Genomic DNA, 15184 nt, shown 5'->3' with positions numbered 1-15184 from the left:
TTCTGATGTGATGTATTTCATTTCAATTCTTTTTATATAACCTGTTTATACTCGACAACAATAAATTGTATACTTGTATAGGACCATAAGATGTAGAAACAGAAGTAGGCCATTCAGTTCATCAAGTCTGCTCATGAGATCATGGCTCACCTGATAATCTCCCTTCCGGCTTCCAGCCTTATCCCCATAACCCTTGATTCTCTTGCTGATTAAAAATCTATTTTTCTTGGCCTTGAATATACTTACAAACCCAGCATCTCCAACCCTTTATGGTAAAGAACTCCACAGACTGACTACCCTCTAAGAGACATAAAATTCCTCCTTTATCCTGATTTTAAATATGTGACCCCTTACACTGAGATTATTCCCCCTGTTCCTAGGACTCTCCCACAAAGGAAAACAACTGCTGCGTCTACTGTATGAAACCTCCAAAAAATTTTGCTTCAATATAATCTCCTCCCATTCTTCTAAACTCCAATGAGCACAGGCCCAATGTATTCAACTTCCATACCCAGGATCAACCAAGTGAACCTTCTCTGCCAGTATATCTATCCTTACGTAAGAGTACTAAAGCTGCTCAGTGTTCTAACTGTGGTCTGACTTGTGCCTTGTGTAATTTTAGCAAGGCTTACCTGTTTTTATGTTCCATTTTTATGCTTTAGGTGAAGATTTTTCCAATTGTTTGTATTGACTCGCTGGTTTTGTTGCTAGTTTTCCCATTGGATCAGTAACTAACCCTTCTTACGACCCAAGGATTTCGCTTTATTACCTGTTGTCAGTTGGCTTAGTAGCAATTTGTACATTTTGATGTTAGCAATAGAGATGTAAAATAGTAAATGGTTAAATGATAAGTGTTGATCTTCCTATTAATGTTTTGCATTTAATTTTATTTGTTGGCTTTAAGTATTTTGAGACATCAGCATGTCACATGGAAAAATTCAACAAACCTATTAGGATTTAGTGAATTGTTTTCACATGAGGATGTACACCTGTATTCTGCAAATGGAAAATATAAAAGGATTGCTTTTTGATACACATGATTGGTCAGGTTACTGTGTATTGTATCTATTTGGCTGATGGTTCATGGAGATCCAAGTGTAGTTTCAACCTTTATTGAGGGCACTGAACTGTAACCATCTCTCAACCATCCACAACTGTAATGGATACTGAGGGGACTTACTGTTTTACACTCTGTCCTCAATGCCCAATTGCAGCAATTTCCACCAGGGATAGTTGTGCGGTATCTTTCCCTAAATATACTTCTGTGCAACTTCTCACGACGCAGACCTCAAGCCTTTTAAAGCTGGGTTTAGCTGAGATTGTGGAGCCAGACCTATACCTTCCAATATAGCACCACTAGATGTCATAAAATACAAGGCTTCAAGGAATATTTATTGTTAAGCACACCTATTAAAATTTAAACAGTTAACAGGGTACGATTTTAATAGTTTAAATGGATGCATTTTAACAATATCTGCAACCTTAATTAACAGTGCCAGTTACAGAAAGAAATTCATAAATCTGGGCCGTGTTCTTTGCCCATTTCTATTTGTTCTGCAAAGGTGGTTACATCAGAGGACAGTCTGTCATATTGTATCAGTAGAGTCATTTTGGTGAATCAGTTGACTTTTATCATCCAGCACATTATATTGTTTCAAACTTGAAACTTGTCAAGATCTGAGCTTAGCCTCTTGAACCAGTACCTGAACAATTCACTGCTATAGTCTCATGAGTTGTTATTTAGATTTGAAAATAAAATTCATAAAAAGCTGTATGTTAGGATAAAAGGTAGGCGGTATGTTTTCAGTGGCTGGGACAGAACTGGCCCAGTTATAATTGAAAGAGGATTAATGATATTAGTTTATTTGTCAGTCAGCTTTTCTAAACGGTATTGCCAATAAATAAAGCAGATAGGATAGTGAATGGCTAGGGAATGTGCTGAAGCGGTGCAGAGTCCTGGCAAGGTGCATGTGAATTACTGGCTGCAGTGGTGGATGCAAAAATGGCGGCATGGTGACTCAGTGCTTAGCACTGTTGCCTCACAGCGCCAGGGACCCAAGTTCAATTCCACCCACTAGCCACTGTCTGTGTGGAGTTTGCACGTTCTCCCCGTGTCTGCTTGGGTTTCCTCTGGTTTTCTACCACACTCCAAAGATGTGCAGTGTAGGTGGATTTTGCACGTTCTCCCTGTGTCTATGTGGGCATCCCCTGGGTGTGCTGGTTTCCTCCCACAGCCCAAAGATGTGCCGGCTCGGTGGATTGGCCATGCTAAATTGCCTGTAGTGTTCAGGGATGTGTAGGTTAGGTGGATGAGAGGGTGATAGGTCTGGGTGGGATGCTCCGAGGATCGATGTGGACTTGTTGGGCTGGAGGGCCTGTTTCCACACTAGGGATTTTTTTAAAATTTAAAAATGTAAAAGGATGTCTGTACCCTAGTGAGTTGCAGAAGAAATCAAATGAGGCTGCCCCATTATCAGAGAGAAGACCTTACAACAGAGAACTCGTCCGCCGTCAAGAGATTTCTGATGGGTCATAAGCAGGTTATATAAGGTACCAGACAGCATAGAGATGATGAAACTAAACCATACTTGGACATAGCAAGGGCGTGAAAGAAAACCTGATCAGAGATTTAGTTCAAATGTTTTGAGGGAAATGGGCCAAATGCTGGCAAATGGGACGAGGTTAATTTAGGATATCTGGTCCTAAATAGAAGAGTTGGACTGAATGGTCCGTTTCCCTGCTGTACATCTCTGACTCTAAGACTCTAAGTGCAAGATTTATTTTAAGCTGAGGATAAGGTAAATGATAGGTTGTCAGTTTTATCAGTGTGGGAAAATGAATGCAGTGAACAGCTGTTGCATGAATGGAAAGATCCCCTGCCTCCCCATTGCTCAGTCATTACCCAAAACCTCCCCAGCGACCAGACTATGGCCACTTACTTTGTGTCATATTTTGTGTAACTAGACTCAACTTTCAGTGCCTTGGGATGTTTTCCTATAATAAAGGTATCTAAATACACTTTGTTGTGGAAGATGCATTAACGTTCAGGAAGCAAGAAATCAAATGTATCTGTGTCCTCTTGAAATGGTCTGATGAAGAACTGGCCTGTGAGTGTTGAGTGAAACACCAGTTAAATCACCAGTGACAATAATGCCTGTATTTTCTTTCCAAAGATCGATGTGACTGAGAAAGAGAAACTACTGCCCAAGAACCAGGATGTCAATACTATAACAGATGGCTTTCTCCATGAAGCTATGGCAAAGTCGTCAGATATAGGTGTTCCTATGGAACAGATAGTCAGTGCAGCAGAGTTTGAAACCCGGGAACCTGCTGGAGACAGACTTGGGCTTTCTGCAATAGCATTGGAGGAACCTCTGGCTCAGAGTCCTTCTCTGCACAGGAACTCGGTTGCAACATCTTTTGGGGAGCAGACAAACTCTGAACAAATAACTGGGGAAACGCTCCCAATGGAAAAACCTCTGGAGGATGCTGCAGTACTGCCTAGCTCAGCTGTGGGGAATACCAGTCAGAAGAAGGAGTGTGCCAAGGATCAAGTTGAAGGTAATTTGTAGATGCACATTTTAAAATATTTTCTGCAGAAAAGTAGAATGGAAACACTTCAGTTAGCGAGTTTTGAGAAGATTTGTAGCTCAAGTTGAGGTTCTGGATGTGAATTTGCTCACTGAGCTGGAAGGTTAGTTTTCAGACGTTTCGTCACCATTCTAGGTAACATCATCGTGAGCCTCCGACGAAGCGCTGGTGTTATGTCCTGCTTTCTATTTATCTGGTTAGATTTCCTTGGGTTGGTGATGTCATTTCCGGTTCTTTTTCTCAGGGGATGGTAGATTGGCTCCAAATCAATGTGTTTGTTGATGGAGTTCTGGTTGGAATGCCAAGCTTCTAGGAATTCTCGTGCGTGTCTCCGTTTGGCTTGTCCGAGGATGGATGTGTTGTCCCAATCAAAGTGGTGTCCTTCCTCGTCTGTATGTAAGGATACGAGTGACAGTGGGTCATGTCGTTTTGTGGCTAGTTGATGTTCATGTATCCTGGTGGCTAGCTTTCTGCCAGTTTGTCCAAAGTAGTGTTTGTCACAGTTCTAGCAAGGTATTTTGTAGATGACGTTCATTTTATTTGTTGTCTGTATAGGGTCTTTTAAGTTCATTAGCTGCTGTTTTAGTGTGTTGGTGGGTTTGTGGGCTACCCTGATGCCAAGGGGTCTGAGTAGTCTGGCAGTCATTTCGGAAATGCCTTTGATGTAGGGGAGTGTGGTTATGGTTTCGGTTTCTGAGCCCGTTTTGTCTGTTTGTTTGGGTTTGTTGCTGAGGAATCGGCGGACTGTGTTCATAGGGTACCCATTCTTTTTGAATATGCTGTATAGGTGATTTTCCTCTGCTCTGCGTAGTTCCTCTGTGCTGCAGTGTGTGGTGGCTCGTTGGAATAATGTTCTAATGAGGAAGGACACCACTTTGATTGGGACAACACATCCATCCATGGACAAGCCAAACAGAGACTCACACGAGAATTCCTAGAAGCATGGCATTCCAATCGGAACTCCATCAACACAAACATTGATTTGGAACCAATCTACCATCCCCTGAGAAAAAGAACAGGAAATGACATCACCAATGCAGGAAGTGACATCACCAATCCAAGGAAACCCAAACAGATAAATAGAAAGTGGGACATAACACCAGCGCTTCATCGGAGGCTCACTGATGATGTTACCTAGAATGGTGACGAAACGTCTGAAAACGAACCTTCCAGCTCGGCGAGCAAACTCACATCCAGACACTTCAGTTTTTTTCTTTCTGTTAAATCACGATGCAAAGAATGAACATTAAACAGAAGTGAGCCATTCAATCCAAATAAATTTGTGGTGATATGCTTCACACGAACTTTCTCCCCAACCTACTGCATCTAACCTCATCAAAACATCTTTGTTAGTTCCTTATACTTAGCTGGCATTTTAAATGTACTGATGTAACCTCCGTTACAGGCTCCAGTTTTGGTGTCTCCTGCAAGTGGAAGCAATTTCTCAGTATTCACATAGAACGGTACACCACACTGTGTAAAGAACTTACCTCTGACGTCTCCCGTAGACCTTCCTTAATCACCTTAATCCATTAATCACCTTAAAATTATGCCCCCACGTGATAGCCATTTCTGCTGTGGCTATCCACGCTATGTATGCCTCTCATCATCTTGTGCACCTCTATCAAGTTACCTGTCACCCTTCTTCACTGTAATGAGAAAAGCCCCAGCTCCCTCAACCTTTCCTCATAAGGCTTGCTTTCCAGTCCAGGCAGCATCCTGATAAATTTCCTATGCACCCTCTCTAAAGCTTCCACATCCTTGCTATAATGAGGTAAGCAGAACGTAGTGTGATCTAACCAGAGTTTTATAGAGCTACAGCATAACCTCATGGCTCTTAAACTCAATTCCCCTGTCAATGAAAACCAACACACCATATGCCTTCTTAACAACGCCATCAACTTGGGTAGCAACTTTGAGGGATTTATGGACATGGACACCAAGATCCCTCTGTTCCTCCACACTGCCAAGAATCCTGCCATTAACCCTGTATTCTGCATTCAAATTTGACCTTCAAAATGAATCACTTCACACTTTTGCAGGTTGAATTCCATCTGTCACTTCTTTGCTCAGCTCTGCATCCTATCAATGTCCCGTTGCAACCTACAACAGCCCTCTGCACTATCCACAACTCCACCGTTAGCAAGCTTAATAATCCACTTGCTCATCTAAGTCATTTATCATGATTACAAAGAGCAGAGCTCCCAGAACAAATCCCTGTGGAACACCAGTGGCCACAGAGCTCCAGGCTGAATATTTTCCATCTACTACCACCTCTGTCTTCTGTTGGACAGCCAATTCTGTATCCAGACAGCCAAATTTTCCTGAATTCCATGCCTCCTTACTTTCTGAATGAGTCTATCATGGGAAATTTTATCAAATGCCTTGCTAAAATCCATATACACCACATCCACTGCTCTTCTTTCATCAATGCATTTTGTCACATCCTCAGAGTTCAGTAAGGCTTCCGAGGCATGACCTGCACCCTCAAAGCCATGATGAATATGTTTCTAATCAAACCATGCTTTTCCAAATAATCATACATACTATCTGTCAGAATTCTCTCCAAGAATTTGCCCACCACAGAAGTGAGACTGTTTGGTCTGTAATTTCCAGGGTTATCCCTATTCCATTTCTTGAACAAGGGAATAACATTTGCCAACCTCCAATCATCTGGCACTACTCCAGTGGACAGTGAGGATGCAAAGATCATCACCAAAACAGCAGCAATCTCTTCCTTCGCTTTCTGTAGCAGTCTGGATATATCCTTCTGAAGAAAGGTCCTGACCCAAAACATCCGCTTCCCTGCTCCTCTGCTGCCTGGCTTGCTGTGTTCCTCCAGCTCTACATTGTATTATCTTGTGTCTATGCCTTCCTGACTCCCTTGGTGTCTCTTCTAGTTTTGGCTGTACAGTTCCCCCTGCTGAACCTTCTCTCTGGATCTGAATCCCCTTGACAGGTTAGTTTAAGCCCTCTCCAACACTGCAAGGATACTGGTCCTTTCGGTTTAGAGCCACTTGACTGTCTTGTACAAGTCTGTCTGCTCCCAAAGGCACTGTCAATATTGCATAAATCTAAAGCACTCCTTCCTGTGGTATCTCTCCAGCTATGCGTTCAGCTGAGCTAACCACCGATTTCGTTTTTTTTCTTTATTCATACATGGGATGAGGGTATTGCTGCCTAGGCAGCATTTATTACCCTGTTTAATTGCCTAGAGGGCAGATAAGAGTCAGCCACCTTGTGGGTCTGGAGTCATATGTAAACTAGACCAGGTAAGGATGGCAGTTTCCAGTTTTTTAAGGATGGCATTAGTGAACCAGATGGGTTTTTCCAATAATTCGACAATGGATTCGTGGCCATCATTAGATTTTTAATTCCAGATATTTACTGAATTCACATTCCACCATCTGCCGTGGCGGGATTTGAACCCGGTCCCCAGAACGTTATCTGTGTCTCTGGATTAACAGTCAGTGATAATATCACTAGGTCATTCCCTCCCCTGCACATTGCACCAGGTGTAATCCAGAGGTTCTTGTCTTTTGGGTCCTCTATTTAATCTGCATCCTATCTCCCTAAATTTTACTCTCAGGATGTCAAGCCTTTTTCTATCTGTCATTATTACCAGTTTGTTTTGCCCTTCTCCTTTAGAATGCCCTGCAGCCATTCAGTGACACCCAAGCCTAGCATCTGGGAGGCAGCACACCATCCTGGAGTGTCTCTTGCAGCCACAGAAACACCTGTCACTTCCGCTTGCAAATAAATTCCCTGCCATTCACATTCCTCCCCTCTGGTGCAACACACCCCATCCTTGGTGCCTGCTGCTTTCATCTGTACAGTTACCTCCCCCATCAGTGTCCATAATGGTATATATGTTAAGAGAGTGGCACAGATTTTGGGCATCTGCACTACCTGCCTTTCTGTACTCTGTCCAATAGCCGCTCGGGCCTTTTCTCCCTGTTCTGTCTTCGCCTGTGGTGTGACCACACCACTGAACATCCTGTCCATGATATAGCCAGCATTGTGAGTCCTCCAGTGAATTCACCTGCAGCTTCAGCATCAAACTGTAGTTAGCCAGTAACTCTGGCTGGACACACTCCTACACTCAGTCAAAAGGGACACTGAAACTACCATGATTTACCACATATCTTAAGAGGACCATATCAGGGGGGCAAGCTCTGCTGCCAACACTTCCCTTACCCCCTTAATAACTTCATTTTATAAAGTAAAATTAATAATACCTTCATAATATTACAAACTGAATTTCTTAAGCTAACTTTGCTTTCCTTACCCTACTTTGCTTGCTTACATTCCTTTATTATATTGGTCCTGACTTTCACTTATTCCTGTTGTTTCTCAGTTAATCTCATCTTCCAAAAAGCATACACGTTTTAAAATTATGAGCCAATCAACCCACCATTTTCCTGCAATGTCACATTTTGATTTTGGTTTTCCTCAATCAGCAGTCCCCTGGTGTTTCAACTGTTAAACCAGAACTTGCTCTGATTCCCTGTTCCGACAAAGGGCTACTGGACTCAAACATTAACTAACTTAGTTTTCCTGTCTAGAAATTCTGCTAGACTTGCTGTGTTTCTCCAGTGCTTTAGTTTTGTTACTCCTTTCCCTCTGCTTGTTTGAAGCTGAAGTACTAGGCCCCTGTTCCTGGGAGCAATAGTCTAAAGATATGAGAGAGGCCATTTAGAACAGAGATGAGTACTTTCTTCCCCTAGAGTGTTGGGCCTGTGCGGAATTCTCTGCCACAGAAAGTAATTGAGGCCAAAACCTTTGAATGTTTTCAAGAAGGAGGTAGATATAGTTCTTGAAGCTAAAGGGCTCAAAAGGTATAGGGAGCAAGCAAGAACAGTTGGATGATCAGCTTTGATATTGAATGGTGGAGCAAGCTTGTTGGCTGGAATGGTCTACTGCACTTATTTTCTGTGTTTCGTCTATTGTGTATCAAAAATCTGTCTTGGCCTTGAATAAATTCAACGATCCAGCCTTCGTAGTTTTCAGTGAAAAAGAATTCTACAGGCTAACAAACTGAAGAAGGGATTTTGCCTTATTTCTATCTTAAAATAAGTGAGGCCTTTAAGCTGCATCTCCTAGTTCTAGTCTTGCCTCCGGTCATGTTCCCTCTGGATCTTGTATGTTTCAATAATATCTCCCCTCATTCTTCTAAACTTGAAGGGAAAAATGCCAACCTGTTCAATTTTGTGTCATATTATAAATCCCTTCCCCTTTGCAATGGGTTGAGTAAACCTCTAAACTGCCTTTAACAATGCTATCTCTTGTTTTTCAAATAAGACCAAAACTACACAATGCTTCACCTGTGTCCCGTAAAGCCTTGGTAAAATTCCCCATTCTATATTTCATTCCCTCCACAATAGATAACAGCATCCCATTTGCCTTCCAAATTACTTGCCAGACCTTCAGACTATCTTAAATAAAAGGTAGCTTCTATTAATAGAGGGATCGAGTTCCGGAACCAAGAGGTTATGGTGAAGCTGTACAAAACTCTGGTGCGGCTGCACTTGGAGTATTATGTACAGTTCTGGTCACCGCATTATAAGAAGAATGTGGAAGCTTTGGAAAGGGTGCAGACGAGATTTACTCGGATGTTGCCTGGTATGGAGGGAAGGTCTTACGAGGAAAGGCTGCTGAGGGACTTGAGGCTGTTTTCATTAGCGAGAAGAAGGTTGAGAGGTGATTTAATTGAAACATATAAAATAATCAGAGGGTTAGATAGAGTGGATAGGGAGCGCCTCTTTCCTAGGATGGTGCCGGCGAGCACGAGGGGGCATAGCTTTAAATTGAGGGGTGAAAGATATAGGACAGATGTCAGAGGTAGTTTCTTTACTCAGAGTAGTAAGGGAATGGAACGCTTTGCCTGCAATGGTAGTAGATTCGCCAACATTAGGTCCATTTAAGTCGTCGTTGGATAAGCATATGGACGTATATGGAATAGTGTAGTTTAGATGGGCTTGAGATTGGTATGACAGGTCGGCACAACATCGAGGGCTGAAGGGCCTGTACTGTGCTGTAATCTTCTGTATATGAAGAACTGAAGATGCTGGAAATCTGAAACAAGAACAGAGTTGTCGGAGAAACTCTTTGTGGAGAGAAAGCAGAGTTAACGTTTTGCATCCAGTGACCCTTCTTTAGAACCTGCAGGCTGTCTTATTGTGATTAATGTACCAGGACACTCAGATCCCTTTGTAAGTCAAAGTAGTACAGTCTCTCACAATTTAAACAGAAAGTTAATGGGGACCCCGTGGTAAACTGGCTGAGAAAAATGAGACAGACACTTTGCTCTTGACTTTGAGTGGCATTCCACACCCTTCAGAGAAGCTATCAAATTAATCAGATATTTCCTTCTGGGAACAGATGGAGAGTAAAGTGTTCTACGGTTGTAATTGAGAAAAGAATAGGAAGGCTTTTGTTACTAGATCCTATGAAACCAAGCCAGGGGCAGTAGCGTTGTGCCAGCTAACTCCAAGTACATTGAGGCTGTGTGTTATGGATCTCAAGGGCACGGTGACAAAATACAGATCACATGACCCAGTGTTAGAATAAACAACTGAAACAGGGTTGTTTCTTTTGTGTATGATGTGCTTCAAGGGCAACAGCCTGGATACTCCACATTCCTCTTTCGTGCACTTGCGGAATAATTACATTTGCAGTTTTTTCAGGATGTGGCATATGTAGTTTATTGGATAACAAAGTGTGAAGCTGGATGAACACAGCAGGCCAAGCAGCATCTCAGGAGCACAAAAGCTGACGTTTCAGGCCTAGACCCTTCTTCAGAGAGGGGGATGGGGAGAGGGTTCTGAAATAAATAGGGAGAGAGGGGGAGGCGGACCGAAGATGGATAGAGGAGAAGATAGGTGGAGAGGAGAGTATACGTGGGGAGGGGATAAATCAGTCCGGCAAGGATGGACAGGTCAAGGAGGCGGGATGACGTTAGTAGGTGGGAAATGGAAGTCCGGCTTGAGGTGGGGGGGAGGGGATAGGTGAGAGGAAGAACAGGTTAGGGAGGTGGGGACGAGCTGGGCTGGTTTTGGGATGCAGTGGGGGGACGGGAGATTTTGAAGCTCGTGAAATCCACATTGATACCATTGGGCTGCAGTGTTCCCTAGCGGAATATGAGTTGCTGTTCCTGCAACCTTGGGGTGGCATCATTGTGGCACTGCAGGAGGCCCAGGATGGACATGTCGTCTAAGGGATGGGAGGAGGAGTTAAAATGGTTCGCGACTGGGAGGCGCAGTTGTTTATTGCGAACTGAGCGGAGGTGTTCTGCAATGCGGTCCCCAAGCCTCTGCTTGTTTTCCCCAATGTGGAGGAAGCCACAATGGGTACAGTGGATACGGTATTGTACCCGTTGTGGCTTCCTGTACATTGGGGAAACCAAGCGGCGGCTTGGGGACCGCTTCGCAGAACACCTCCGCTCGGTTCGCAATAATCAACTGCGCCTCCCAGTCGCGAACCATTTTAACTCCTCCTCCCATCCCTTAGACGACATGTCCATCCTGGGCCTCCTGCAGTGTCACAATGATGCCACCCCAAGGTTGCAGGAACAGCAACTCATATTCCGCTTGGGAACCCTGCAGCCCAATGGTATCAATGTGGACTTCACAAGCTTCAAAATCTCCCGTCCCCCCACTGCATCCCAAAAGCGGCCCAGCTTGTCCCTGGCTCCCTAACCTGTTCTTCCTCTCACCTATCCCCTCCCCCCACCTCAAGCTGCACTTAGATTTCCCATCTCCTAACCTCATCCCGCCTCCTTGACCTATCCGTCCTCCCCGGACTGACCTATCCTCTCCCCACCTATACTCTCCTCTCCACCTATCATCTTTTCTCTCCATCTTCGGTCCGCCTCCCCCTCTCTCCTGATTTATTCCAGAACCGTCTCCCCATCCCCTTTTCTGATGAAGGTTCTAGGCCCGAAACGTCAGCTTTTGTGCTCTTGAGATGCTGCCGGGCCTGCTGTGTTCATCCAGCTTCACACTTTGTTATCTTGGATTCTCCAGCATCTGCAGTTCCCATTATCTCTGTAGTTTATTGGAAACTGGTTTCCTGTTGTAGGGTTGTGGAAATATTCAAGGTGAAGAATGCGCAGAAGGACGTGTAGTACTGATTCATGTTGGATTAGTTTCACAAAGACCAAGCAAAGTGGTCACATTTGCAGATGTTTTCAAAATGTGATGTGTGGGGTGATGTGTAAGTAGAGTTGGGAGATGATCAGAAATCACAATAAGTTGGTCAGAAAGTTCAGATAGAATAGAAGAGAGCTGAAATTTCATCCCGCTTAGTAATCAGCATCAGGACAATTAGTAGCAAACATAGCCACAGTTTGGGCTCATCTAGGGTCAAGACACTAAACTCAACATACCCAACCAATGCAGGGCAGCATTCATCAATACATTGGAGCCATAGTAGGGCATTTATCCCGCAAGTCTACTTTGCTATTTAATAAGATTATGACAGACCTTCTAAGTACATTTTCCTGAATAATCCCCATATATCAAACTGGCTGCAAAAAGACAGGCAACCATTGGAATAAGTTTATTTTTGGTATGACCAGGTAATAATTTATATCCCATATCACTTTGTCTTTAATATTTAGGTATCTGTCGATCTGTGCTTAATGACTGATCTTCCATAGTTCTCTAGGGTAAAGAAATCCAAAGATTCAACAACTGGATGAAACAATTCTTATATCTCAGGTCTACGTTGCCTACTTCTTATTCTCTAACTCTCCCCTGAATCCTGACTTGTCCCCCCAGCCAGGGAAACATCCTTTTTGCATCATCCCAGCACGAGCCAAAATAAGTTTGTCTCCAACAAGGCAGTAGTCAAACTGTATTGTGAATGCTGGATCCCAACTGCTCACCAGGAAACAAAGAGACAGGTTAAAATGTAAGAAACAAAGCAAATCTCCAAATATCAGGCAATTGATTTCCCATGAGTGGAGATGTATGTGTTGTAATTTTTGGAAGATTTACAAGATGGTTCTTGAAATGGAAAGCAGTAAATCCAGAATACTCGACACAGAGTAGGAGAAGACAATCAAGCTACTATAAGATGAGCCTCAGTCTGTCTCATCCCTGAGGGTTTTTGTACATGTGGTGAACACTCAGATTGGGTTCTACGATGAAGTTGTGCAGGTGTAGAACACCAAAAACAGCCATCTTTTCCAAGCGGAGGCTTGGAGACCGCTTTGTGACACACCTATAATCTTTTTGCGACAAACGACTGCACCTCCCAGTTGCAAACCAGTTCAACTCCCCCTCCTATTCCTTACATGACATGTCTATCCTGGGCCTCCTGCAGTGCCACAAGGATGCCACCCAAAGGTTGCAGGAACAGCACCTCATATTTCGCTTGGGAACCCTGCAGCCCAATAGTATCCATGTGGATTTCACAAGCTTCAAAATCCCCCCTCCCGACTGCATCCCAAAACCAGCCGAGCTCGTCCCCGCCTCCCTAACCTGTCCTTCCTCCCACCTATCCCATCCTCCCACCTCCTACTTACCAGCCTCATCCCACTTCCTTGACCTGTCCATCCTCCCTGGACTGACCTAACCCCACCTACACTCAACTTTACTAGTCCCATCCCTGCCTCTTTGACCTGTCGGGTCCAGACGCGAAACGTCAGCTTTCCTGCTTCTCTGATGCTGCTAGGCCTGCTGTGTTCATCCAGCTCTACACCTTGTTATTTCACATTCTCCAGCTTCAGCAGTTCCCACTATCTCTGAATCTTTTAAGAGGCAGGTGCATACTGCAAAGATGAGTGGACTATAGGCTTTTCCTGTATGGTTCCTGAAAGCTGTTCCTCGAATCTTGCTAGGCACAGATTTCAGTGATATACAGAAAGTATTGTGCTAATGCTATGTAAGTGACGTGAAATTGTGTTAACTCTAATTTTTGTTTTAATATCCTGCAGTTCCAGATAGTTATGTGAATCTGAGCTTTGTTAAGTATGACTCCTATGAGAAAGGCACAGATGCTATGGTGGTGCATGTGTATGTGAAGGAGATCTGCAAATCTGTATCCAAGGTGCTTTTCCGAGAACAAGATTTCACACTTATTTTTCAAACAAGGTGAGCACAGGGAGTTTGCAGGCTGCGACTAGGGAATTTTATGATAAACTGTAATGTGTGTTGGTTCAGCAGGTAACAACTGCACCTCTGAGTTGGAAAATTGTGGGTTAAATCCATATTTCAAAGACTAAAACATGTAATCCAGGCTGACTGTCCAGTGCATTGCTGAGAGTGATGCACTATTGCAGGTCCCTCTTTTCAAATTAAATCTTAAAATTTTATCTGCTGTTAGGTGGGGTAAAAGATTGTGTGATGAACGTGTCTTAAGACCCTGTGAGCTTTATTGCAGGTCTTAAGCTGTCTCAAATGATTTAAAGATTGGGCCTAGATGCACCAAGGATGGGTCTCCAATTGTGGAACTAAGCAATGAAGAGAACAAGGCTGCAGCTGTTTTCTTTTGATGGACACTGTTGATGGGTTTTCCACTTTCTGCTCCTTTGTCCTCGTATCCTGTGTCATGGGACCATGTGGCAGGAAGCCTCTGGCCAATCAAGAATTGTGCCCTTCAAAAGCTTGTGTGAAACCCACCAACTGAGTGCTTGTGTGATTCCTATTAAAACCATTTACTTTGAAAGCAATAAGGGATGAATCCAGGACAGCATCAATGGCCCATGCAGTATCAGATTTCAGGATTCCGTTGGATTTTCTTTGGCAGTAGAGAAGGACTTTCCTCAGTGCATCAGCTGTGTGCCGCTAATGAGTCAGGAAGTCCAATAACAATGTACCTGCTCCATAAGTGCTAATGATCCCACTTTGGGGGAGGCCAGCCATCTTCAGTTGTTGAAGCTGAGCAGGAAGTCAGGAGTTGGATCCTAGCTAGCTGCACAGTTCAATTAAAGCTTTCAAGGTCCAGTTTCTTTTTGTAGGCTACTGGTAGAATGACTTGATGTCACTTGGCCATTGTCCACTCCGATTTGGGACTGGGATTAGGTTTTTAAGATGGTCTTCTTTTGAATTATCTACTTTGGACTATAATGTTCTTCAGTTTGTACATTTTTTCATTTAAATTGCTATTGATACATTGTTATATTAAGAAGAATTGGTTGTTTAGCAGTTGGTATATCATCCAGATTACTGTTCTGATTTTGTTTTGCAAAGCCATGAGCCATTTCTGCGTATCCATCCTGACTGTGGACCAAACACAATCTTCAAATGGCAGGTTAAAGTTCGGTAAGAATTGCAATAAATCTTTTTAGCTTCTACCACATATTACTTTCCTGTTAGGAAAGACTGTGTAAATTGTATCACAATCATATCACAAAGAGAAGATATTCAGGGTAGAACTCTTAGTGATCCTCAGTCTTGATCCAAAAGCTTGGTGCAGTAAACATGGCATTTTCTACAATTTTGTTGTTTTGAGCCATTTGAGATGGTTTCAGCACATTGTCATTGGATGCACGCACATTCAAAATAAAACAGATGAACAGAGTTTCAAAAGAAATAATTAAGTACGATCTAGAAACCAATTTATGGGTGCAAGCTGATATAGATTGGGA

At 43.3% G+C, this 15184-nt stretch overlaps 1 protein-coding gene across 3 annotated transcripts in view; it reads left to right on the top strand.

The window, feature by feature from the left end:
* usp19 (ubiquitin specific peptidase 19) overlaps positions 1-15184 on the top strand; it is a 133560-nt gene that overhangs the window by 43164 nt on the left and 75212 nt on the right. For all 3 annotated transcript variants that reach the window (XM_059649681.1, XM_059649680.1, XM_059649679.1), the window contains exons 8-10: positions 3174-3561; positions 13532-13688; positions 14787-14858. In XM_059649681.1, coding sequence (XP_059505664.1) covers positions 3174-3561; positions 13532-13688; positions 14787-14858 — 617 coding nt within the window. The remainder of the gene's footprint in view (positions 1-3173; positions 3562-13531; positions 13689-14786; positions 14859-15184) is intronic.

This window comes from Stegostoma tigrinum, chromosome 11 (assembly GCF_030684315.1).
Source record: "Stegostoma tigrinum isolate sSteTig4 chromosome 11, sSteTig4.hap1, whole genome shotgun sequence".
Lineage (NCBI taxonomy): Eukaryota > Metazoa > Chordata > Chondrichthyes > Orectolobiformes > Stegostomatidae > Stegostoma > Stegostoma tigrinum.
The sequence above is the reverse complement of the archived record's forward strand: the minus strand, read 5'-3'. Positions and strand labels throughout refer to the sequence as shown.